At 38.0% G+C, this 26,479-nt stretch overlaps 3 protein-coding genes across 3 annotated transcripts; 2 read left to right on the plus strand and 1 right to left on the minus strand.

Moving 5' to 3' along the window:
• The first annotated feature begins 3,390 nt into the window (after positions 1-3,390).
• Positions 3,391-12,221, plus strand: LOC124407942 (vascular endothelial growth factor receptor 1-like). Its single transcript, XM_046884554.1, has 19 exons — positions 3,391-3,448; positions 4,435-4,562; positions 4,650-4,836; positions 6,514-6,632; positions 6,968-7,124; positions 7,189-7,233; positions 7,347-7,498; positions 7,672-7,752; positions 7,853-8,024; positions 8,190-8,322; positions 9,659-9,849; positions 9,941-10,107; positions 10,240-10,381; positions 10,911-11,045; positions 11,128-11,295; positions 11,387-11,526; positions 11,696-11,858; positions 11,938-12,041; positions 12,111-12,221. Exons 1-19 carry the CDS (start codon positions 3,391-3,393, stop codon positions 12,219-12,221), a joined length of 2,553 nt encoding a protein of 850 aa, XP_046740510.1.
• Positions 12,222-15,896: 3,675 nt separating this feature from the next.
• Positions 15,897-22,761, plus strand: LOC124408003 (ribonuclease 3). The gene is made up of 10 exons (XM_046884644.1): positions 15,897-17,055; positions 17,216-17,459; positions 17,624-17,815; positions 18,106-18,463; positions 18,577-18,994; positions 19,120-20,071; positions 20,217-20,426; positions 20,694-21,016; positions 21,097-21,242; positions 21,347-22,761. The coding sequence occupies exons 1-10, from the start codon at positions 16,073-16,075 to the stop codon at positions 22,354-22,356; spliced, it is 4,836 nt and encodes a 1,611-aa protein (XP_046740600.1). The 5' UTR covers positions 15,897-16,072; the 3' UTR covers positions 22,357-22,761.
• Positions 22,762-22,848: 87 nt separating this feature from the next.
• Positions 22,849-25,305, minus strand: LOC124408004 (mitochondrial mRNA pseudouridine synthase Trub2). The gene is made up of 4 exons (XM_046884645.1): positions 25,095-25,305; positions 24,549-24,957; positions 23,429-23,565; positions 22,849-23,333 (listed from the first exon to the last, which is right to left on the minus strand). The coding sequence occupies exons 1-4, from the start codon at positions 25,216-25,218 to the stop codon at positions 23,074-23,076; spliced, it is 930 nt and encodes a 309-aa protein (XP_046740601.1). The 5' UTR covers positions 25,219-25,305; the 3' UTR covers positions 22,849-23,073.
• Positions 25,306-26,479: the final 1,174 nt, after the last annotated feature.

Here is a 26,479-nt window from a genome sequence, read left to right on the forward strand (position 1 = left end):
AAAAGGGGGAGGAGGAGAAGAAGCCGGCGAAGGCGATGCGGCAGACGTCGCACGGACGTCGAAACCGACAACTTCGCTCTGTACCCGTTGAACTGTAGAGCCAGAAACGAGATGAACGCCGAAAGAAGCCAGCACAGCAGCAGAACTCGAAGCAGTCGCAGTCATAGTCGCAACCGTAGTTATAGCGGAGATTCGTCTCGTACCGGTGGGAGGGAGACCAGCCTGGACCGACGTGAGAAGCAAGTCGAATAGTTGAAGCAGATTTTCGTAAGCTTAAATGATGTGTTCAGATCTCGATATAATCATCGTCGGAGCCCCGAAGATTCATTTTGGCAATTTGTTGTTCATGAAAACAATCTTATGTATTACTACAATCGTGTATCGGGAGTTTTCTGTAAAACTCCCTAGCCACTCAACGCCAGAAAATAGGCAACCGTAGCTACAAGATGAATATCACTAGAATTATCACACCAGTCGAAATGACTGGTCTTTAAAAATATGTAATAATAGAATGTTTTTATATCAATATGACACGAAATTTTTTTCATATTAGACATTTTTTAAAGACCAGCCATTTTGACTGATTTTATTAGAAATGGTTTCCTCTTAATTTCGGCAGTTCTAGTCATATTACGGAAAGCAGCTTCGGTTGTCGATCTGCTGGTGTATAGTGGATAGTGGCGAGTTTAACAGGAATTTCACGGTATAATGCACCGTTATACTATTTTTTATATCTCGTCATACTCGTGATTTATTTATACACTTCTTTTCGTCGTCGTATTTTATTATTGAAAAAGCTGCCAAGAGCCAATTTTATTAATTTTATATTTCCGTGTACTTTTTGGATGAAAAGTCATCTATCTCGTGATATACTGTTCTCCAATAAAGAATATATATATACACGTATGTCTATGAGCTGCTGCCCAACTTTGTGTAATAGACTCATATCAAATATTCGAAATATTTTTTAGCGTCACATCTTGTTTTTCGCACCTTCTGCCAGGCCAAAATATAATTGGATCTAAATTGGCAACAATTGCCTTCGGAACGTACGAAAAAGTGAAATTATTCTTGCTATTGCAGAACCATTACCTACGAATAAAATTTGGTTTCACGATTACATTTAGATTTTTTTTATTCATTTATGGAGGCCCAGCCGACACGAGGTTTCCATTTATACAATTATTATGCAAGAATGTTGCATAGGTTCAGAGGCGAGAACGAGAAGTTAACTCGAGGTTCGCTTGAACTCACCGAACACGTTGTTTCAAAAATCGTTCCGCTTTTGTTATGGTGGTAATGCGTTAAATCGGCGAGGGATTAGTGAATTATAGGGACACACGGTGTAAGCATAAAAGCTGGTTCGATTGCCCCATAATCCCCATGTAAAGCTCTGTGATGATTTTACTAAAGTCTCCTAGTTCTCCGCCAGACGTTTCACGCAGATTAAAATTAAAAGCAGATTAAAAATCTAGTGTCTTCGGAATGTTCACCCTTTACCTGACATATCGTGCAAGAGCCACGGAATGTCAATCGGTTCAAACGTGAAAAAAACGTATCAAGTTCGTAGATAATTTTCGGTGGTGTCTTTTTGTGAAATGATCTGGTCAGTGATCGACTCTGCTGTTGACTTTGGAACGCGCTATTCAAATTTGCAATCCTATCTGCGTAAGGGGTCAAGCATGAAGAAACTTCTAGGCTCATTAAAGCAAGATGAAATGCAGAATTATTTTTCCTGCAGTGGCAAGATCATTATCGCTGAGGTTCAATTAGTAGTGTATTGAACCAGAATAAAATACAAGTTTACAATACAATTCATGTAAAAAGTAATTAGCACTCTAGCACGTGTAGATCCCACAGAATGAAACATAGTTGACTGTACGTGGTGCTGGCAATACTAATGCATGCTTATAGACTAATATATACAAAAGATACAAATAGAAAGGAATTTATAAATATTGAAAAAAGTTATAATTAATATATACGACAAATTACTGGCTTATAGATCATTTTGTATTATCCACTCTTTCAGTTAATTCTTCTTAATGATTTTTTTCTACTATTTTCTAGAGTCTTCGGATTTAGAGGAAATTGTGTGAAAATCTTAAAAGCAATTATTCTACCACTTTTTTGAGTTGAAGTTATGTTTTTACTGTCTGCAAAGTTATTTCATTTCTTGTCTTTTTTACTTTCTGGCTTATATGTTCGTTCCACTTTAATCTGCCAACTAATATTATACCTAAGTATTTACAGAATTCCACTTTTTTATTTTCTGATCATTTATAGTTATATTCAAATCATTCGGACCGCTATCTACATAGGATCCAAATACGGAAAAAACTGTTTTTCAGATGCTGAAAAATAACTAATTAGCTATTAACCATTTGCCAACAATTTCTAGATAATCGTTTAGTTTTTCCTTGTTGATAACAGAAAACGGAACTGAGCTCATCAGTATGTTACCGCGGGATCCCGAACGAAACAAAGAAAACTCCGCGATACGTCGACAAGATATCTCGATCGACCTGGCAGTCACACTATAGATAAAATTTTTATTCCACCGTTTGCAAATGCATTCTGTCAATATCCTTCAATGCTAGCTAAAATTAAAGTGTTTCGTTATATATAATCTTGAATATTTAGATAGATTTACGACTTAACCGACACCCACTGTAATGCACAATATGTGGAGGTCTTTTGTGTGAAAGTAGAAAAACAAATCTTGACTGATGTACATTGCTTTAACGGTACGGCACTGGTGCTAAATCTGTAACAAGGATTATGAAAAGACTTATAGCCTATGTCTCTCAATCACGTGTTTACCCGCTATTTCCTGGTTTCAAGGAAGTCTCGCAAGACCACAAGCGCTCAGCTTGCGAAAGAGCCGTTACCGCATAGACTGGTGTAATTGGTGATGTGTTTTTGTATTTCTCTGTATATAGAATGGACGAAAATCCAAAATGGATGATTGCCTGTGGACTGCGTGTGAGAATACCATGACGGATAAATTCACCTGCATGAAATAAACCGCGAAACCACTGAGGATCGATATGGGTACTCAGAGTCAAAATCAGTCGTTTAGATTAAACGTTACACTGTCGTAATATGACCAACATTGTTTAGCATCGTGATTTCTAAATGGGGGAATAATGTGCAGATGGAAATGGAATAAAGCTTTTGGAGGGGGTTTGTAAGATAAGTGTTATCGGCTTCTTCGTATAAAGCGAGCATTTGACGTCGAAAACATTACGATCGCAGGAACTTGTGGCATGAGGGCCCGTTGTGATTTTTCGAGAGTTGAATCGAAATTGCACTGTTACTAGACTGATTTGCCAGAAAAGAAATGCGTTTAGATTTCGTGATCGAGTAAAACAAAGTCAGTGGAACAACATGGATCGCGTCATTTTTACATTCTTCGTTGTTTTAATCGTGTCAGGACTGCATGGAGGTAAATTTGCAAACCACACTACATATGCTGATAACGTATTTGTTAATATAAATTTACTGTACTTTTGTCAGGTATTTTTCGAAAACAAATTTTTTCATTTTACTGTGACATTATTGTAAATTTATTAAGTATTAGTGCCGTAGTTTCAATAAATCTGTGTATTATTTTTACAACATTATGGATTATAAATTTAATACAAGAAGAAAAGAATGAACGTAAAACGGGTGTATAATTGGTGTTAATAATTTTTCGTGAGCCCAAACAGCATTTGAACACCTTATATCAGTACCTACAATCGATAAAAACGCATTTTGAAAATTCGATTACTTGTCTTATTCCAGAATTACCATGGTAATTATTTCCGGCTTTTGATGTCTGTATCTTACGATTAAACTTTTCATATTCACCCATAACTATGGGACGTAGAACGACTCAATGTTACTTTGACTTTATAAACCATTTTAAATTCCTCCGTTGACTGCGGCCAGGAAACCACCACTGACTTCCTTCCTAAACTTCCGGGAGTTATGTCATGTACCATAATGCCAGTGCGAGTTATCTGGTGATTATATTATTTGGAGCGTAAAGACTTCGCTAAGCCCTGGGCAAACTTTATTCTAAATTGAAAATCTTAAAAACCTTACTAATTTACCATAGTTGAAATTTCTTCGGTTCGATTTTTGACAGAATGATTGAACTGCTTCTTTGGAAAAGACGTACACTCGATCCTATCAGTATGATAATCACAAAGGGTACAAGTTATATAATTATATTACAAACTGCATGTCGATTTCGTCATCAAAGTTACGCCATGTGGTTGAATCTTGCAGAACGAAGAGAAAACCATTCGATTTTTTTTGAGGTGGTAACACTTCTTTCGTTTTGGAGATATAGTTTGCAAATCACGAGATCAGCAATTTGTACTTATTGCTAGATTCTTGCTTGCCATAAGTCTAATCAGTTCGTCTGTACATGTATTGACGTAGGCGTTGCAGCACGAAAACCAAGGATAAAATCCAACGCGGAGAATGGCATCATCCAAGAAGGAAATGAACTGAGAATATCCTGTGAGGGTGACAGCAAACTCCACTTTTCAATCATGGATGTTCCACTCGCAAGTATCAAATGTTGCCACCATGCCTATACTCAGGTATAAAAACGACAAGTATCTCTCTACCACTAATACCTTTACACCCTACAGCAGCCAGACCCGTGCATTCATGATCTGAAATTAGGTGAAAATAATGCCTCCTTCGTTTGTCATAATGCTACTCGAAGAGACACAGGATGGTATGCTTGTGCGGAGGAGGGTATCAAAATCCGCAACACTGACCAAACTCTTCAACACGCTGATGAAGATATCGCTTGGATTCATATCTACGTAAACTGTGAGCTATATTTTCTGTGCTTAAATATTAGGACTTTTGCCCGTTTGGTTGATGAACTAAGTGGAGCTGTAGGGAAAGATTAACAGTTCCAATTTTTACATGTCTTGCTTGGAAACCAGTACGACCAGTTGTGATCTGCCAGAACACATATTGCAGCATAAAATTCAACGACGAGTCATGCTTGTTCTAAGATTGCTTGTCTACATCAATTGTGCGATCCTTTTTTTTCACACGATAATTTATAGAAAGCATATAGTTATCATTTTGATTCCTTTGAGAATCCAAAATGCATGTTCCTAAGTGACTAACAATGGGTGATCAGTCGTTTTTCATGCAATTATTTGCAGAAAGTAAACACCTCCTTTCGATCACTTCGAAATCCTCAAAGCAGAGAGTGTCGATGTACCATTCGTGAATGCCATCTCCGAGTAGCCATCTTTACAAATTTCTGTACTCGCTGATTCGAAATTTTCATCTCTACAATTACTGGGTTCGTGGTTAAAATCGACTCTGCACAAGTATCGAACAGAAGTTCTGAATACTTGGCATACTTTTACACAGACATTCGAGGTTAGCGGAAGTGTGTTTTGTTGAGGATTTGATAGGGTGTGGAAATAAGAGAACAATGGAATAATTGAAGGTGAAAACTGATCAACGAAGATTCATTTAACATGTGAGGAAACTCGAGAGCTAGAGCAATGATTGAAGAACTGCATCTCTGGAAGGGTACTATCATATATATAAGTGGTTCAAGGGCCTTTCCATGCTCCCCATCTGTGGTGGAAGAGGCACCTTCCGAGGCACCCAGAAGGGCTTCGTCTCAGGGTATTCCTAACGCTGTTTCCACGCACTTGGCCCGGGGATTCGGCCGGGCTATCAGCGAATTCAGGATTTACAACCCCTGAAGCTCCGAAGCCGGATCGCTTCCTGGCAGGGTTGTAAATAATGCACATTTTTTTTTAATGAATCAGTATTTTTATTAGCGATCAACTCCTAATTTTTTATGCAAAATATATCCCTCAGCAATTAAATTTTAATCGTTAATGGAAAATAACTCTCATCAACACTTGGCTCGCACTGTGGGGCACTAAACGCTCCACTCTTGTTCATACTTATTTTAAGCCATCAGAAATTCGTCAAACGATCCTCGTGACGACTTCTGTCCTTATAGCCAGAAGGGCTATCTTCTTCGGAGATTCGTCAGTATTATTCTAGAAACGTCCGTCTAGTTTTTATTGTCTGTATTGTAATAATTTAGTTTCAATTTAATTAAGAAGAAATTTTCATTATTCATTTGAATTCATAATAAAAATTATTTCCACTATAGGATGAATGGTTAATGAATTAGTTTTTCAATAAAAATCTTAGAACCCAGCCTCCTAGGCCATTTGGGTTGTAATTCTTCGGCGCTTGAAACTTTTCTAACGATATTTCCTACTCTGGCTTATTCCGCTCATTTACAAATTCTTTTGCGGCCAAAGTGCCAGAGGGGCACGCCAATCGAATCGATTGTTTTAATGTCTTTACTTAATCAGTCTTTACCCAGATTAACGCATCTCTGCATCATATGCAGCCAGAACTTCAAATTGCACGTAATAAATACGGTTACAACACTGAAGAACAATAACAACAACTGGTACTCGGGTGAAAAAAAATGCAAAATTCTCGCTTTTCCAGCTACGGTACCGTTTGCCGACACGATCCCATACAGAGACATAAAGGTAAAAGGCCATGCAGTCATTCCATGTCGAACAACGTCGCCTCATTGGAAAGTAGCGCTTCGTACGCCGAACGGAGTAAGTGAATATGCATCCAAAATCAATGGTGTAATTTGCACTGTTGCACCGAGAGAAATATCTCATGAAAATTATTGTATTCTAAAAGTACGTCGATAGTGTAGACTCTCCTTCTGTGCATGCAAAATTGACATCATTTACGCCAGAAAATAGTTAACTCGACTATGGAGAATAGTCTAATAATGGGGCTTGCAATATCACTTTTCTGATTGTAAATCTAGATAACTAAAGGTCAGTTTGACGTAAAAGAGGCAATATTAATCTTCTAAAAGTTTGAAATTACAAACGAATCATACTTGAGTGACAATTCTTAAACGTTTGCATCAAATTCAAAGGATGTGCCGGGACAGTTCGATCCGGAAATCGGGTTCATTGTGGCGGAAGATGCAGGATCCCTGAATGATCAGATAGTTGGCTGTTACGCAATCGACAATGAGAACAACACGTTAGACGGTGTAAAACCAGTTGAGTATGGCATAACCAAAATAGAAGGTGAGTCAACGTTTTTATTGTCTCCGTCCTCATTACGTAAAGAGGTTGTATTGGAATATATTAGAGGTATTCCCAATAAAGCATTCCGAACACTTTACTGCTAATGCTCGTATATGATCGAATTGTATTCACATAATTTGGATGTTAGTATTAAAAAAATATGAGTGAGTTTATTATAATAAATGATTGCTCGTTGCAGTAATGATTTTTTGTTCCACGCAGAAGTCGCTAAACCCAAACCACAGATTAATAAAACCGCGTTACACCACATGGTCTGGGGGAGAGATCAAAATATAATTTGCACAGTCACCGTTACACTACCGCATTTTCTCGGAAAAGACCCACTTGACTGGAAACTCCCCGAATCAGTCCAGGTAAGTGAAGTACTCAACAGCGCCGTTACAGTAATAAACCCCATGCATGTTTGTAAAATTTCGACGGCAAATTTATTTAGTATTAAAATTCAATGTACAGTATAACTGAGGAAAAATACGAGTCAGAGTAGCTACATAATATTATACGCCGATAACATCACATGTGTAAAAAGAAATGTAACTTAGTGGAAATGCACCTTTCGATCGCTTTTCACCAAAATTACCTCGTACTTCCTTTCATTCCAAGTCTTGCTGTACGTGCACGTACATATGCCATGACATAATCGTCGCATAGATTCATTCAGTGTGGTGGGTGATCAGAAAAATGTGATAACAATGACATTCCTGAATCAGGGGCGAAACTCCACTCAGCTTACAATCGATAGGAAGGGAGATGAAGTCACTTGCACTTCCAATCTGACAATTGAGAGTGTGAGGGAAAGTGATGGCGGAGACTATACTTGTTTCTTACCGGAACATTGCGGCGATGTGGATACAGAAGACACGCATCACATCAAATTTTGGGGTAAGCATCGGAATCGTTAACGCTGGCTGTACATAATACAAAGTGAGACCGATATCGTATCGTCAGATTGTTATAGTGAATTGCTTCAATCGGTCTGCACAGAAGAGCGCATTCACAATTTCTACAGAATGATGCATTAATGCATGCCAAATTATTCACTTGCAGATCCGGATTACTCTTTTATCAATATAAGTATCTACGACAGTAATGGTTCTCGTTCAATTGTGGGAAATGTGGGAGAGACTTCCATATGGAATATTAGAATTGACACATATCCCGAATACTATGAGCTGCACTGGTGAGCGTTGATTCTATACAATTTAACAGTTCCATACTTAGTTGTCTAGTAATCGAGATAATTTATCAGAAATATATCAGTTCTTGTCAAATTACGCTGTGAGAATAAAAATAAGATGATGCGGATAGTCATTCCACGTCAAACCGCACACCTGTGGGAGAAACATTCACATCGATATTTCCAGATTTCACAAAAATTATTAATACTCATATCTTTGGACTTATTCATCGCACAGGACCCGGATGGGGTACATTTTAAAGATAATGAATTTGGTTCTTCTGCTATAATACATGTACATCTATTTCACTTCATTGTGAGGAAATCCTTTGTTATCGGTATAAATATTCAAATGGACTTTTCACCATGACTTGCAGGACCACAAATTTTGAAAAAAATACGCACATTATGTTCCTCGTTTAATATCCACTGATAATAAAGAAATAATGCAGTGTTTGTCAAAAGTAATGAAATCTCATTCTTTTAGTTCTGTCTAATGCAACGTTGTTGATATATGCATAGCGGAAGATTTGATATTCTTAAATAGTAATTGAAAATGGTTAATTTCATGGAACTCAGTAATCACTCGTTTCTTACAAAACTGCAAGAATTATATTCTTTTGCAAAAATAAGAGCTTTGGCAGTTGTTTTGTTTTTTGACCATGGCACAAAAGCATGGCCTGATAGTGTGCCGCGGATCATTCCGGTAAAAATAATCTCTTGTACGCAACTTCTCTTATAATTTCAGCAAAAAGACCTCATCGAATAAAAAATTACGATGCTAAAAAGGAATATCCTGAGTCGGATTTTTTGCAATACAAATTTTCGGGTACCGTGTCTTTTTCGCATGCATTTCATTGCTTCTATATCGTAAAAGGTTTAGTTTCTATTGAAAATGGAACAAGAAACAGGCTGGTGTTGTTTTTAAGTTTTGAATCGTGTAGATCAAGGTGAAATATCCATTCGAATATTTATACCAATTGAAAAACATATTTGATTCTAAGAAAAGCGTAATTAATTACCATGTTCCGGAGTGCGGTTTATTGGATTTAAAACTTTCACCCTGTATAACTTCCAAAATCCTGGCACTGGAATCCAAAAGCAAATTAGAGAAGTTCTCTGAGATCGAGGACAATATATTCACGAACTTTGATAGAATATAAAGAACTGACCGTCTCGAGTGTGTGTGTCACTGGACGTGGAGTGGATCCGGGTCATTTTCGTGTGAACGCTGTTTCCCATAGTGCAAGATGAAGTATTCACATAGTTAGTAAAGGATTACTTCATAGTTTATTTGCTGTTATACTAAAATCTAAAATGTTGCGCTGCTTTTATGTAGGTACAGGAAAAAAGATGATGAAGACATGGAAATCGAATTGAAGAATAGCACTAAATACCAGGTAAAACGCGCAAATCTAAACCACCTTTTTGAGATCCACAATTCGGACGTGAAGGATAATGGCGATTACGTCATTCTCGTGAGGAACAAAAATAACGACGATAAAATTAATCTTCACTTGAGAATTGATGGTAAGATATTTTCTATCGTACATTTTCACTCATACAGCTCATCATGTTTGTTCATGTCAATGCTGCACTAATGATTTCTTACACTTCTCAGTTCCACCACATCCCCGTATCACCCCTTCCATGTCATACGTTGCGCCAGGCCAGTCGACGAATTTTTTGTGCACAACAGTCAGTCATCCGTTAGCAAACGTGACATGGAGTTACATGGAATGGCCTTACTATCCATCATTGAATGGAAGTAGGTCTGTATTTCTTCCGGTAAGTACTTACAAATCTTCCTTGTTAATTTTAGGTTTCCATGAGATTTATATATGCTCGCAAATAATCCTACGAATACTTACTCCACTGCGTTTGACGTACATAATTCTTAAATCTGTATTTTCTACCTAGGAATCTGGAGATTCTCGAAGCGTCGATTTGGTGACCTCGGTATCACGTTTGAACATAAAGATAAACGACACAGGAATTTTGAGATGCAAAAGCTGCAACGATATTAGCTGTGTCGAAGATACCAAATTAATCTACGTCTCTGGTATGTTCCTCTACCATATATATTGCAGAGACTGATAATTTTTGTTTTATCCGATCATCTGAGGTACAAACATTCACCAATTTCCTCGTTTTTCAGTAGGGGTTAGAATGCTGTGTAGTTGATCAGATTTCATTACAATGAATTGGTGGAAACTGTATCGAAGGTAGATCAATTGATAGAAAAAAATTTAGGATAATGAAAGGCAAAAAATGATTTCGTCAGATTCTTCTTTACTCTTTTAATTGATTAAAGAGAATAACTTCGACCGATTACAAAATATGAGAATTACTCTACTAACTAATTTTCAAGACTTCGAATGCTTCATATTGCATACTAGTGAAATCTGTCACTTGAACAAAACCGCATATTGCTCGATGAATGTTCATGGATTAGGCCTTCAGCAAACCTGGCCTCACTTCCGGAATCAAAAATACAGTTCAGGATACTAGTTTGAATTCCCACTGAGGAGCACTTTTTCCGCGGTAAATTGATTTGGTCAGGAAGTTTCATCAATTTTTGGTTGTTTCAGAGGTTAATGCGTCGTTCGGTATAATACCTCTCGAATCTGTCGTGGAAGGTGACGACATCAATATCACGTGTGGTATTTCAGTTTATCACAATTTTAGTGACGGTAAGATTCTCGAATGGAACATCAGTGCTTTGGGTAAGTATGACTTTTCGAATGAAGTCAGTAACAGTACGAATATCAAAATGAATATGTAAAGCGCATTAACATATTTTTGTAGAACTTGAAACCGGAAGAATAAGGATTTTGAGCAATAAAAAGAAATTTACGCATCAATCCATCCTTGAAATACGCGGAGTGAATCGATCAGACGAAGGGATTTACGTTTGCGACGTTCTCGACAAGAGTAAGGGCTTAAAACCCCAGGCATATAACTTGTCAGTGGCGGGTATGTAAAGCTACTTTGATCACGGATTGAAAACAATTATTTATACTCCAACTGAGTGAAATAAATTATTTCTGTTTTTTGACTGTTTTAGCTGGGCGTGAACCAATAATTTACGAATGGAATGTAAACACTTCTCAGTTAATTATTGACGCGGACAGAAAACGAAAAGACGTTGCAATTCTCAAATGCTTCGCTGACGGAATACCAAAACCAGAAACCACCTGGTTAAAGGTAACGTAATGCAGAGTGTATTTTAAACTTATCGATTCATTGCTATTCCACGTCAAAGTCTTGTAAATATTATTTCATGAATATGTGTACCACCAGACTCTATCGAAGTATTACGATTGCTTAGTAAACTACCATGAGAAATGTGTGCTTGTCTTCTGTCAAAATGTAGGATAACAGGCCACTGCCGAAACACAATGGGTACGAAATTTCGCAAGACAAATCTGAGCTCCGCATACGATACTTTCTCGAGGAAGATAGTGGACGATATACGTGTCGAGTTGTGAATCGTTTTGGCAGCGATGAAAGATCCGTGAATATTGTAGTTAATGAAGGTAAACTTATGCAATACATATTACGAATATGGTATATTTAATCTTCGACGATTATTTCGACATATAATGATGGTGGTAGTTTCAGGAAGAAGTCACATAACTTATCTTAGTTTGATCAGCGCGCTTGTCATATGTCTTATCATAATTATTGCTTACGTGGGACTCCAGGTGAATCGTAAGAGAGTGAGTAGCAACAGAATTAGTCACACCGATATTGCGTGGAGAAATATTAATCTTTTGCGCGTTTCATAGCTTTCCAGAAAAAAGCTGCTCAAGGCAGGAACAGCTCAGTTCGTGGAAGGCGCGGTTGAACTCCTGAAAACCGATGATGAAGCCAGGTTATTGCCTCGTGATAAGAAATAGGAATCCTCCAGAAAAACTTACAACTCGGTACTTACATTCGACTGTCTCAATTGAAGCGCCATACCTGTTGTATAAAATATCTATGATACTTTACCATAATTTAACAGGCAAGCAATTGGGAAATATAGTGTATCTATGCGGAAAATGCGCACCTTATGCGCGTGCGTGAAGTCGTTCGAATTTTATTGGCTGACAGTTACCGCCTGATTGAGTAGTCGACGCAATACCAATCGCGACTGTTAGAAAATGTCCCTAGGAGTCCACAGCTAACGGTCGAGGACAGTTAACGGTGGGGTCCTAGGGATATTTTCTGACAGTCGCGATTGGTATTGCGTCGACTACTCAATCAGGCGGTAACTGTCAGCCAATAAAATTCGAACGACTTGACTCACGCGCATAAGGTGCGCATTTTCCTCGGCCCACGGTTTATGGTTTTATTTTCCCAATATATAGAATAACAAGTCACTGCCGAAAATCCATGGGTACGATATTTACAAGACAAATCTGAACTCCACATATGATACTTTCTTGAGCAAGATAGTGGACATTACACGTGTCAAGCGTTGAACTGTTCTGGATATTGATGGAGATCATAGTCAGGCCCGTATTTACACCAAGATCAACAAGGCCCTGTCCCAGGATGGCGGAGATCAGCCATCGGCCAACAATAAAGCAATATTTTGAATAAAAATTGTTAATTTTAATTTCATACTCGCATAACACTAATATTATTTTATCGGCGATGGCATAGAAAGTGGACCACCGCCAGACCTTCGATTTTGTGTTTCTTTAATTCCATAAGATCCTGTTGGGTTATATGAGCGAACGCCTTGCCTGATTTTCTTCAAAATTTTACGTGACGCCATTCCTGAGTTTGTAGTAGTGAAAGTCGGGACAAAAAATTTTCAGTCTCCAATTCTCCACGCAGAGAATGGAAGGTCGGAAAAAGAATTAATATCAGAGGGAAAAATCTATTTCAAATTGATAACAATGATTTATTTTTAACTTCAAGAAAACACTGTTGAGGATGAAATTGTTATTCGTAGAAAGTTGGTGCTGATATTTAACAAAAAGCGTGAGGACGCGGACCGTGAACTCTCAAGAGTGCCAGTCTGTCGTCTTACCGTATAAAATAAGGCCACTCTTGTCTCGAGTATCAACGCTCAACGTACTCTACGCGCGAGCGGAAACCGCCTTGGCTCTGTCCGAAACTCCCAAATTTTCAAATCGCGATATCTCAGCAACCAAAGCTTATTGGAACAAAAATCAAAAACGACTCTAATTCGGAGGTCTTCAACTTTCACCACGCGAAAGGAGAACCCGATTTGCGGTATCCATGCTTTGGCTTCTTCTCGTTAGTTGCAAACACGGAGTTTAGAGCCACATTATAGGCAACCTACGCCACACCTCATAGCCCAGGCGTTAGATAAGACTGTAATGCAAAAGATATACATATAATTAATGTAATATAAAATCAATAGCATTACTGCAATGTACTATAAAGGCCGGGGACTGTGAAACCTCGAAAAACGTAAATACGAATTACTTAGCATGAATTATAGAATCCTTTCTGGAATGCCGTATTGTAGGCAACGCCCCAAACGTATGGAGGCAACGTAAACCTCTGTTGTAGAACCGTCAGAACGGCACCTCAGTAACACAATAACGGAACCACCGAAGGTAAACTAATTCACAGGATGATTCTGTAGGGCGAAGCAATCAAATGGCAATCTAGAAAAGTAATGATAAATACATTCTTATGAAATGACTAAACCCTCTAAACCAAAGCATCCACATTATTTCTGGAGACGAAACATAGCAATGTTCAAAGTATCAACTCTTACAAAGCTTTATAAGATTTCCAAGAAGGCAACCTAAATTGTATACCTGGCAACACCGTATAACTTATAGCAACCTGAAACTGAAGCCAATCCTTGAAAGCATAGGTGCCGATCTATCTCGACTAAAGAATACTACTACAAAAGAAAATCACACGAAACTTGTATGCAACCATATCCTGAAATTTATAACTACCTGAGATCTAAATACTATTTGTACATACAAGCCTAATCCCATTAAAAATAAACAATCAAATGTAACCACAGCAACGCGACCTTAGGACTTGAAATTTGATATTAAATAGAACTGTAATAATATTCCAGAATTAATTATCGTTGTACTTCAATAAAAATACATAGAATATTATACTCCTAAAATAATAACTGAGAGTAAATACTCTTATATCGCAGTTAACCATTAAGCAAGTAAATTAATCCATTATTTTCTATTTAATCCATTACGATATTCTGTAGTACACTAGAATTTTCTGGAAGCAAAACTACGCTTATAATATAACGCCCCGTAGCTTCGAGAGTACCGATGCTGTACGAAATCAGACCAACATAATGGTGTAGGTAAAGCTCACACGAATTCAACACTGGGGGACGGCGATCCCGAGCATACGCGCGGTATGCGACCGAAGACCACCCCATGTAAGTTGCGTAAGATTCCGAGCTCCTTCAGTACTATTACCAAAGAATTGCGCGCCTAAAGTACACATAGGCATATTGTATATACACTAGCGCGTTCCACCGACACACATACACATGAAGCTCAGACCCATATACATATACACTAATTCAAACCTAGAATAAGGAGAAGAGCATGGTGGTATGGGGCAAGAGTTGGGGGAACGGTCCAAAGTCCAACTTTGTACCTGGCACCAGCAAGTTCCATAGCATAGCATGCCGACTAAGCTGTAGTACTTAGAATCAGGGGAGGGAATACATTGTGTGGGGCAATGCTTGAGGAGGAGGATTCACACCCCTACTGCTAACGATCTGAATTAATACTAGCACCCAGCGTTCATTCGCTCAGTTGGTTTGTATCTCCATTAGCTAGTTGTTCTCAGTAGATCCTCACGATAAAATCCTCTACTTTTGCATTCCAACGAAGAATATCTGCCCAATCCATTACCGAATTTATACCATTGTATTAGATGAATGGTTCATTCCTATTTTCTCTCTGTAATCAGAATATATTCAACTGAAACAAATTCCAATTTCAACTCAGTGTTTATTCAAAAGAATTACCTCCATCACATCAAACCACAGTTCCAAGAAGAAGTTATTCCATAAAAGGTAAGAAAAACTTTATTCCAATAATTTATAAGAAACTTTTCTTTTCCCGGTTTTACCCAATTACGCAAATTTGTCAACTTTGTCCATTTCACTTTAGAGATTAAATCGGTATCGGCGGCCTACAACTACTCTGGATGTGAAGTCTAGCCAAACTTTCGCGATTATTTCGAGTAACAAAATTGGGGAATTTGCGTTGAGTGCCACACGGGCGTCACAATTGGCTGGCAGCGCTAAAAAATCCCTAGGACAGAGGCAGAGCTACTCACGAACTCCGTGGCGCAAAAGAGGTAAAAGATTATTCACAGGAATGAGGATTACTTTGGTCTAACGGAGCTGCAGACAGATAGAAATATAGTAGAAAGAAAAAGGCATCTAGGTATGTTCTCTCTCTCTCTCTCTCACTTCAGCGCGAACACTTTTCGGTATCGGCGTTTTCTCCATGTTTATATACTCTAAGGTCCAAGTACTCCGCGTCCGGCGTTCCTCCAATTTCTTCATTTATGTACATTTCATAGCGTTCAAGTACAATCTCGTTCGAAAGAGTTGTTAGGTTATAAAAATGTACGCGAGTCGTAACCTTAAATAATCAAAATTAAAGACATACGATAGGAAAAGTGATTAAATACGTCAGGGAAATGAGGTGATGATTGATTGATGTGATAAATTGCTCATGTCTTGCAGTGGGGAGTTGTGGACATAAATACACGCGTCATGGCAATGCCACCGAACAACTCCGGCCAGCCTTTTTATTGGGGAACCGGGCAGCCCGCAGTTCAGAATGTCGGTTACTATCAAGTTCCTCCTCCCAATTTTCCTCCACCAAATTTAAGCCAGCCTCCTCCGTCGTACAATATGCCACCGCCATCTATTGGTGAAAATAAGCTAGTCAATGTCGTTCAACAACAACAATTACCTGGCGGTAGGCCTCGAACTTATTCAAGCTACACGTCGAACAGCACATTCGTACACCATCAAGCTTGCCCAATTCCAAACCCTTCAAATTCAATGTACAACACTACGAATTGCCAGCCGCCAAACTTCCGCCCATCAACGTTAGGGGGGTATGATAATTACGCATGGAATTTGAAAAATCTAAACAATGCTGATACCGAGTGGAATCAGATGGACGCAGCATCCGGGTGGAAGCCGTACCAAGGCAACCATAATGCTGGCTGTAATAAACAAGGATCATCGCAGTCACAGTCGGATGAAAATGCCAAGAATTTGTCCCCATATACTGGGCAGAAACCATCGTCGAGAAGTTTGTGGATAGGGCCTGGTGTTGCGCAACGTACAGCATCGGACGTGCCGAGTCTGCGACATGGAACGGAAAGGAGGAGGTCTCGAAGTTCTGATAGTCATTCCATCACTGCTGGCAATAGAGGCTACGAGAGATCACGACACGAAGATAACAAAGAAAAATACGAGAGACGAGGAAGAGAAAAATCAAATACCAGAGGAAATTACTACAATGAGGAGAGCAACAGGCGGTCGATGTATAAAAAGAGGGAACCTAGTTCCAGATGCAGCTCTCGAACTAGAATGGAATTGGGAAAAACTAGTTTCGAAAGTCGGAGTAGGAAAAGGTCAAGATCTAGAGATTCGCATGTTTCCACCAAGTCGAATGAGATCAGCAATCTTCCTATGAATCAAAGATCGTTGAGCGAAAGAGATCAGCTTTTAGAAAAATACAGGTATTTGGCTTCAGATTTTGTTAGCTTAGTGTTGTGTGACCTCCTTCAAGAGGTACGAAAGTCTAGAAGCAGATATTTTTTTAAAATTATGGTCTAGATTCACATGACTACTTAAGATTAAGTGCAACTTTTTGATACAATAAATTTTTTTCATTAATAGGCAAAATTATTGTGCAACAAGCAAAGATATGGAAAAAAAATTGGATGAGTTGTCTGCGATGGGACCAGAAGGAATAATAGAACACGAGAGAAAGGTGTGGACCCGTACAGCACCAGCCGATCTCTACTATGCACGCAATGAATCGAATCCAAAAATTATGATAGGCACTCCAAAATTGATGGAATTATGTGATATTTTCAAGAAGTTATTAGTTGATAGGTCCAGCACAGCTAGAGCATTGCAGGTTTGTAGTAGACAAATACGCTTTTCAGTTTCATTGGCAGTAAAAATATACGCCTCCATTTTACCTCATTTTCTTCTATTCCATGAAAACAAATACGTATTGTTTATTAGATACAATACTCTGATTGGACGTTCAGATACAGTGAATGATTTTGTCTTCTATAGCCACCATACGAGCCACCACCAAGAAAAAACAGAGCCAGGTTGTGTAGGCACAAAACTGAAGCGTGCAGTAGTTCGTCATCAGACAGCGACACTTCAATGGATGAAGATGACCGAACTATGGAAGAATTAATGGCAAAAAAACAGCATCCACAACGTCTGCATCCAGAAATGTGGTTCAACGACCCTGGAGAGGTAGTGTATTTACTTATCTTCGATAACCCCATATAAGAGACTGCGATTAGCTGAAAACTATGGCCAATAAAGATTACATTTGTCAATGCCGTGTAAACTATAATTTTAAACTACAGTTTATACAAGATGGCCAACAGCAAATAATGTCTACTAATATTCAAAGATAAAGTCATAACTATTGATGATTTCAGAAACACATGTTTTAATTTTTATTGAAATATTCAGTTCGTTTGTTTATCTAGGTATGATTATAATAAGTTTTACAAGTGATATTCAAATTACTTTTTCAGATGAATGACGGCCCTCTCTGTAGATGCAGTGCCAAATCGAGAAGATCTGGTATTCGGCATGGTATTTATGCTGGCGAGGGTGTAATTAAAAAGTGTGCATTGGATTCGAACAATGCAGATAAATTATACCATTACCGTATAACTATCAGTCCACCGACAAATTTTTTAACCAAGACTCCAACTATCATCAAACACGACGAACACGAATTTATATTTGAAGGATTTTCAATGCTCTCTCATTTCCCTCTTGTCAAATTACCAACCTGTAAAGTTATTCGCTTCAATATCGAATACACAATTCTTTACATCAATGAGAAATTGCCAGAAAATTTCACCATCAGAGAACTGGATTTATTTCGTAAGTATGGCCATTATGTAATGATCTCAAAGAGTTGTCAACGTCACGTAATTCGAATGGAATATATGGGTGTAATTTTTTTCTCACTACCTTAATGATTTTATATTTTTCAGAGGATTACCTGTTCCAGCAGATATTGGAATTGGTAGACTTTGATCTGCGTGCTGCTCAAGATACAGCCGGTTGTGATCAATTTCACTTCATGCCCAGATTTGTTAGAGATTTGCCAGACAACGGGCAGGAAATATTGTCCATGAATGAAGTTCTGAATTATTTGATCAAAAGCAGTAAGCCATTAATTGACGCCGAAGATTTGAGCAGGCTTGTCGATATGCCTCAATATAAGTGGCAGAATTTCGCTGACGAAGTGAAAGGTATGGTGGTGACTTATCCCGGTAAAAAACCTTGCAGCGTCAGGGTTGATCAATTAGATAGAAGTCAAGATGATCAACCTCCAGGTGTTATTTCGTATCCTGAAATTGTTCATTTCGGAATCAGGCCACCACAGCTGAGCTATGCTGGTAACGCGGAGTGAGTATTGATTTTTCAGTAAATATCCAGTCAATTACTTGCATTGATGGGTAAAAATAGAAAAATTTGTTTTTTTTTTCTTATCTATTTTGTACTAAAAATGAGTGTATTCCGTATAATTTCAGCTACCAAAAAGCCTGGAGGGATTACGTGAAATTTCGACATTTGCTGGCGAACATGCCAAAGCCATCATTTGAAGACAAGAGAAAATTGGAGGCCAAGGAAAATAAGCTGCAAGAACTTAGAACGCAGAGTAAAATGAAGAGGGACGTAACAGTAGACGTTAGTTCTGAAGGATTTCATCGTACAGGAATTATGTGCGACATAGTACAACACGCAATGCTGATTCCTGTACTAGTGTGTCATCTGAGATTTCACAAATCTTTGGATATCCTGGAAAAAACAATTGGCTACAAATTTAAAAATAGATATTTGCTTCAATTGGCCTTAACGCATCCAAGTTATAGAGAGAATTTTGGTACAAATCCGGATCACGCGAGGAATTCATTAACGAATTGTGGCATAAGGCAACCAGAGTACGGTGACAGAAGAATTCATTACATGAATACGCGAAAGCGAGGAATAAACACTTTGATAAACATAATGTCAAGGTTTGGGGCTAGAAGAGAAACCGAATCTTCTATCGCGCACAACGAGAGATTAGAATTTCTTGGTGACGCAGTTGTTGAGTTTTTAACGTCCATACATCTGTTCCACATGTTTCCTGACTTGGAAGAAGGAGGATTAGCAACATACAGAGCAGCCATTGTTCAAAATCAACACTTGGCTGTCTTAGCTAAAAAGTTGAATTTGGAGCAGTATATGCTCTATGCTCACGGCAGCGATTTGTGCCATGACTTGGAGCTTCGACACGCTATGGCCAATTGCTTTGAAGCTCTGATGGGGTCTCTGTTTCTTGACGGAGGAATAGAAGTAGCTGACAAAGTATTTGCTGAGACAATGTTCATGGGAGAATGTGATCTCTCTAAAGTTTGGATCAATTATCCCCGCCATCCTCTGCAGGAGCAGGAACCGACCGGAGATAGACAATGGATACCGAGCTTCGAGTTACTGCAAGTATGTGAATTGCTGAAATAACATTTTCTGTAGTCGTAAGATTTCAATTCAATTATTGCAAGGTGTAAACGGTAGTTTATCATCAATTTATCAGTGTTTATCTACAAAAAATTTATCGACATTATTGTTTGTCTTGCTTCTTTAGAAATTAACCAAGTTTGAGGAATCAATTGGCATTGATTTTCAACATATTCGATTACTCGCACGAGCATTCACAGATCGGAGCATTGGGTATACTAATTTAACGCTAGGATCTAATCAACGTTTGGAATTCCTAGGTGATACTGTTCTGCAGCTCATAGTTTCTGAATATTTGTACAAATTTTTCCCCGAACATCATGAAGGACATCTTTCAGTAAGTAATTTCATCAAAAGAGTTACTTCAATTTAAAATAATGCGTTACAGATCAGTGTGATTGTTCTGCAGGTTGTATGCCTATTATACAGTCCTTGCATTTTAATGAAGCCTGAAATACTGATTGTTTGGTGCTTTTATTTCGTATTAAGTCAACGAAATTTGAAAATTTTCTACTGAAGTTTCAAAGCTCGATTTTAAGTGAACAAAAACTAATTGTAAGTCTAAAGGTTAATGCAACTATGCGCTAATAATTTACAATTACAGCTTTTACGAAGTTCTTTGGTCAACAACAAAACCCAAGCAGTAGTTTGCGATGATTTGGGTATGACTCAATACGCCCTTTATGGAAACCCTAAAGCGGAGCTGAAGACGAAAGATAGAGCTGATTTGCTGGAGGCTTTTCTGGGCGCATTGTACGTTGACAAAGGTTTGGAGTTTTGCCACGTCTTTTGCGACGTGTGCTTTTTCCCTCGTCTTCAAGATTTCATAATGAATCAGGATTGGAACGATCCAAAAAGTAAACTGCAACAATGTTGCCTAACTCTGAGGACTATGGATGGTGGAGAGCCAGATATACCTGTATACAAGTAGGCATCGCAAATCAAATCTTTGTCATTGTATCACAGAAAGAAATCTGACTAATTTCATCATTTATTCTTACTTTCAGAGTAATCGAATGCAAAGGTCCGACTAACACACGAATTTACACAGTGGCCGTGTATTTTCAAGGTAAACGATTGGCCAAAGCTTCTGGCCACAGCATTCAAGAAGCAGAGATGAACTCCGCTAAAGAAGCACTTGAAAAATCCCAAGGTAATTTTAATTCGAACATGGGAATTTCTGAAACTCTGCTTCAGTGACCAATAGTTACGTTAGTTTGATATCGTATTAATTTATTGCTTCATATTTTTCGGTAGACCTATTCCCTCAATTGGATCATCAAAAACGGGTTATCGCAAAGAGTATGAAAAAACAGCAGTGGCCCAACCGACAGATGCTCTGGGCAAAGGCAATTCGATGCAATGACAGATCGGATGATTCAGATTCAAGTTTAAAACAAAACAGACGAAGTCGAAGTAGGGAGCGTGAAAATTCAGATAAACGATCAAGAGATCGGTATGATAGTTCTGATCGTAGGCATAAGGAGTCACTGAAATATTTTGATAAATCTGATGTCTGTAACAATGATCAAGATCGTCGAACCAAGGAACGATCTTTTAGCAAGAGTAACGATTACAGAAGAAATACTGAATATGAAAAAAGTAATGATGCTAGAAATAAGGAAAAGATTCATAGCCTTTCAATAGAATCGAACCATAGGTATAAGGAATATGATAGGTGTTCAAGTGTAGATAATCGAGGAAATTGTCAAGCCAGTGGATCGGGTTATAGAGCCAGGGATAATTTCACAGATGCCAATGTTGAGGATACAATCGAAGGGCGTGGGAAAAGTTCAACTCCGTTACGTCGTGGAAAAGACGACGATGGACAGAGCAGTTACAAGCATATGAATCAATCAGTAGGTACGAATGATAGAATGTACGAGCCCGATAAAACGGAGTGGAGAAACGAAGCGCCAGCTATGAAAGGTGATAATCGAAATAGAGGAAGGTATGAAAGACAGGATGATGCAGAGAGAAAGCGGAATACCTGCGCGAAAAATTTCGTTTATAACGATATAAATGTTCAGAGGCAGAGTAACTTTGAGCGTGAGAGTAAAAAAAGAAACGTAGAAAGTAATTACGAAAGTAAAACGAACAGGAGAATCCGAGATTATGATTCTAGACGTAGGCAACGTTTTTACGAAAATGATAGAAAAAGAAAACGATCTTTCGACGATTGCAGAAGTAGCAGCGAGGAAGGAAGCGTACCGGAACAGTACAAAAGTAGTAATTTCTCGCATCGGATTAAAAAGAAGTCCATGTAACGTGGAGGATGCTAATATGATCAGTAGGAGAAAAATTTGATGAATGTAATTTTCAATGTGATAAAAGAGGCACTATGATTGGAAAAGCCTTCAATTCAAGTAACAGATGAAGAGTTCTTTTACATTGTAGAGTCGACCATGGTGAATGATTGCAAGTGATAACTGAATTGACCAATTATGTTTCACTCACTGGTTACATATGGTACTATTGTATATATATGTAAATTTTAAAAGACAGGTAGAATGTAATGATTTTTTGAGACGCTAATTTAAGATATTTATATAATTCCCGGATATTTTATTTAAAAGATGTTGTAGTCTACAATCCATCTTATTGTTATCTGAAATATGTAATTTTTGTGCCTATAGTTGAACTACTGTAAATAAATTTACATCATGCTGCTATATATTGTGCACTAAAATTCTTTCTTGATTATAATACTTACTAGAGGTTTTTTTGTGAACAGATGATGAAATATGGAATAAAAAGAATACTTATAATTTGAGGATATAAGAACTTTCGATTTAATGGATTAAAATATTTACACATAATTACATAGACAGATCAATTGCGCCAGAGGATTTAATAAGTGGATATTTTTTTAAATGATATCAAAGCTCTTTAGTAAAATGACTTATCTCCCAAAGTGAAAGGATTCGGAAGAATAGTCACGAATGAATTCTGACTTGAGAATAATCCAGCTTTTGTACAGCAATCTATATCTGTTGTTCTAACAATGTAGGACTATCTTGTTTCACTAAATATTTGTTGTTATCAAGAATAGCCTGACTCTTTTCCATATTGTCAAGTACACTTTGGATATCCCAATGTTTCTTGAGCAGTGCAAGTTCAGTTGTAAACAAACCGTATCTGAAACATTGTATTTGTGTACAAGTAGCAGCACTATGTAATTGAATTCCTAATTCGTGAACCAAAGTCTTGAGGTACATCTCGTACTCATTGATGCATGCTATTTCTGAAAAAGTAATACAACAAATATTATTTTGTGACAGGGAATAGTGAGTTGGGTATAATAAATATATATTTCATTATTGTTACTAGTATTCTTACCTAGAGTAAATTTTGGCAGGTCAAAGGCAACACATTTTATGGCGTAAATCATAGGAATTTTTCTATTTGCTGGTCTGATCGGGCCTTGAACTGCCAACTCATAAGCAGCCTGAGACTGCATATCTACACCACATAGTCTATAAAAAAAAAAATTAAAGATTATGTTAAGACATATCCGGCTAGTTGGTAAAATCTAATAAATTCCATTTCAGTTTAAAGGCTGAAAAGCCAACAAGTGTGGTGAAAAAGTTGTACAAGAAGTGAAAAAATAATACATCTAGCATAGAAAGAGAAACGGATGCTACATAATAAGATGTTTACAGTAGGGTATTACATGAAACTCGAATTCAATATTTGGACAAGGAGTATTGAGCCGTGTTTTACGTATTGCCATATTGATACTGCAAAGTTCCTCATATTGCACAAGTTGCATGAACGTCTCCAAATTTATAAAATGTATTCAAAATGCTATCATACAAGAAGCTAGAGACTGAAAAAATTCTAGTACAGGACAAGGTTAACGTTTGTAAAATTAGTGTAACAAAACAGTGGAAAATAAATGATACAATACTAAGTTTGGATTACTTCGTAAAGGTTCTGGTTGCAAAGTAAATATAATCAGCTATATTCAAGCTGTGATTTTGCGGTTTACTTTGTTTCTCATTTTTCAAAAATTGTGAAATAGCAGTTGAAAAAATAGAATACATTGAAATTAAGATGAAAATTACAAACTTCAACCGCCTATGAGTGTCATGTACTTAATGTTTTATAATACATTTACTTGGCATCATGTGAAATCATTGAAATAATAAGTAATGAATAATTTTCAAATGCAGAGTCAGAAAAGCCATGGCCTTTCAATTGAAGTTACAAGCTCTTGAGACAATTCCTGTAACATATGTACCTAGTCTAGACTTGATAGTCAAAATAATAAGTTATGAAAGATTTTTTGTCTGCTGCTCTGTTTACTGCTGGATTCATAATTATAAAGCTAGTTTTTCATTCAAGATATATGTATTAATAAAGAAGAGTATTGATACTTCCATCAGGAACATTGAATGAGCAAGTTTCATGAAACAAGAAACATTGCAAATTATAACAATTTCGAAATGACAATTACTCAAACATCTTCCGTTGATGCGATGCTTGCATCGACGCACAGACGGCATCCACAGTGGCTCGTTTGATAGACTTGTAGGTAGCCTTCTCCATAATTTTACCCGAAATGAAGTAATTGTCCGTTGCTTGTCCGAATACCCCTTTGACTTTGTAGAATCTTGTTGGGTTTGATTCCCGCATGCGTACCACTGTTCTAGCGCCTTCATTTATTCCAATAACCACAACACCAGATGTATTATGACCAAGGTAATTGGCCCAAGATAGCTTAAAATCTTTTTGCTGATAATGAGACCCAGTTAATAATAAATGATCGGCCAAATTTGGAACGACCTGAACAGTCATCGGTTGATTAGTTTCTCCTTCGATCCTGACATACTCCCGCTGTGGACGGCCTTCTAACGCGTTCAAATCTAAAAGGAAGTACAAGGTACATTAGCAGTGATATTAAGAACGGATGTTCAACAGGGATTCTAAGGTGAGTAGATTGTACCAGAGAGCAAGTTGTGCGACTTAATACTAGACCTGGAAAAATTATCAAAATCCTAACCTCTGCATAAGTGCGTCAGTATCGTGTTTCTCGTTCTGTGCAAACCGTAACTAGCGGGTTTATAAATTGTAGCTATGCCGTTGAGGAAAGGCCAAACAACCCTAGCGTCTGATGTTAATCCCATTTTTGCATCAGAATCAGATGTCAATATATGTTTCTAGTGAGGAAGCTCATTTCAAACCTTAAAGTTCAAACTATGTTCAATCAAAACATATTTTAGGTTATGTGAGACATTTGGAGCCGGAATCTGTTTTCGTTTTGGCCGCGGTCATCTATACAGGTCTTGTAACTCTAGTGGTGAGAGTGTCCCGCTTTACGGGCCTCTTTGACGTAGTTCTTACATTTACCGCTAGAGTCGGATGTTGAAATAAGTTTTGTTTTGGAATTGCCTGACTGTGGACGACGCGACCTTATCGATCGCAACGACTTATGCGGTGATAGAACTAACTATTGTAAAAGAACCCGTTAATCGGGACGACCCCTGCGCCGTAAGAGCGACCGAGTCGACAGACCTGTATAGAAGACCGTGGTTTTGGCAGAGGCCCAATGCGCTGCGAGCAACACCTGCAGAGTTACAGCCGGAAAACTGAAGATTTTCATCGTCATTTCTCTGCTGCTGGTCCTACGCTATTTCTCATGTGTTTTCTGAGTTCCTGGGCGTCGAATCAGTCTAAAAAGCGTCATACGGATCGATTCCCAGACAAAAGATTTTTCGGCCAAAAAAAATCCAAGGCTAACCCCTTTGCATTTTTGGCGAAAATTTCGACGACTTTGAAAAGTGCTGCAATTAATTCTTTAGGGTACTATTCCGACGTGATTTTGCGAGAGGAATCGATTAATCGCAGTCCCGATACGCTGCGAGCAACACCTGCAAAATTACAGCCGAAAAACTGCAGATTTTCATCGTCATTTCTCTGCTGCTGGTCCTAGGCTATTTTTCATGTGTTTTCTGAGTTCCTGTGCGTCGAATTAGTCTAAAAAGCGTCATACGGATCGATTCCCAGACAAAAGATTTTTCGGCCAAAAAAAATCCAAGGCTAACCCCTTTGCATTTTTGGCGAAAATTTCGACGACTTTGAAAAGTGCTGCAATTGATTCTTTAGGGTACTATTCCGACGTGATTTTGCGAGAGGAATCGATTAATCGCAGTCCCGATACGCTGCGAGCAACACCTGCAAAGTTACAGCCGAAAAACTGCAGATTTTCATCGTCATTTCTCTGCTGCTGGACCTAGGCTATTTTTCATGTGTTTTCTGAGTTCCTGTGCGTCGAATTAGTCTAAAAAGCGTCATACGGATCGATTCCCAGACAAAAGATTTTTCGGCCAAAAAAAATCCAAGGCTAACCCCTTTGCATTTTTGGCGAAAATTTCGACGACTTTGAAA

The sequence above is a fragment of the Diprion similis genome, chromosome 7, assembly GCF_021155765.1.
Source record: "Diprion similis isolate iyDipSimi1 chromosome 7, iyDipSimi1.1, whole genome shotgun sequence".
Lineage (NCBI taxonomy): Eukaryota > Metazoa > Arthropoda > Insecta > Hymenoptera > Diprionidae > Diprion > Diprion similis.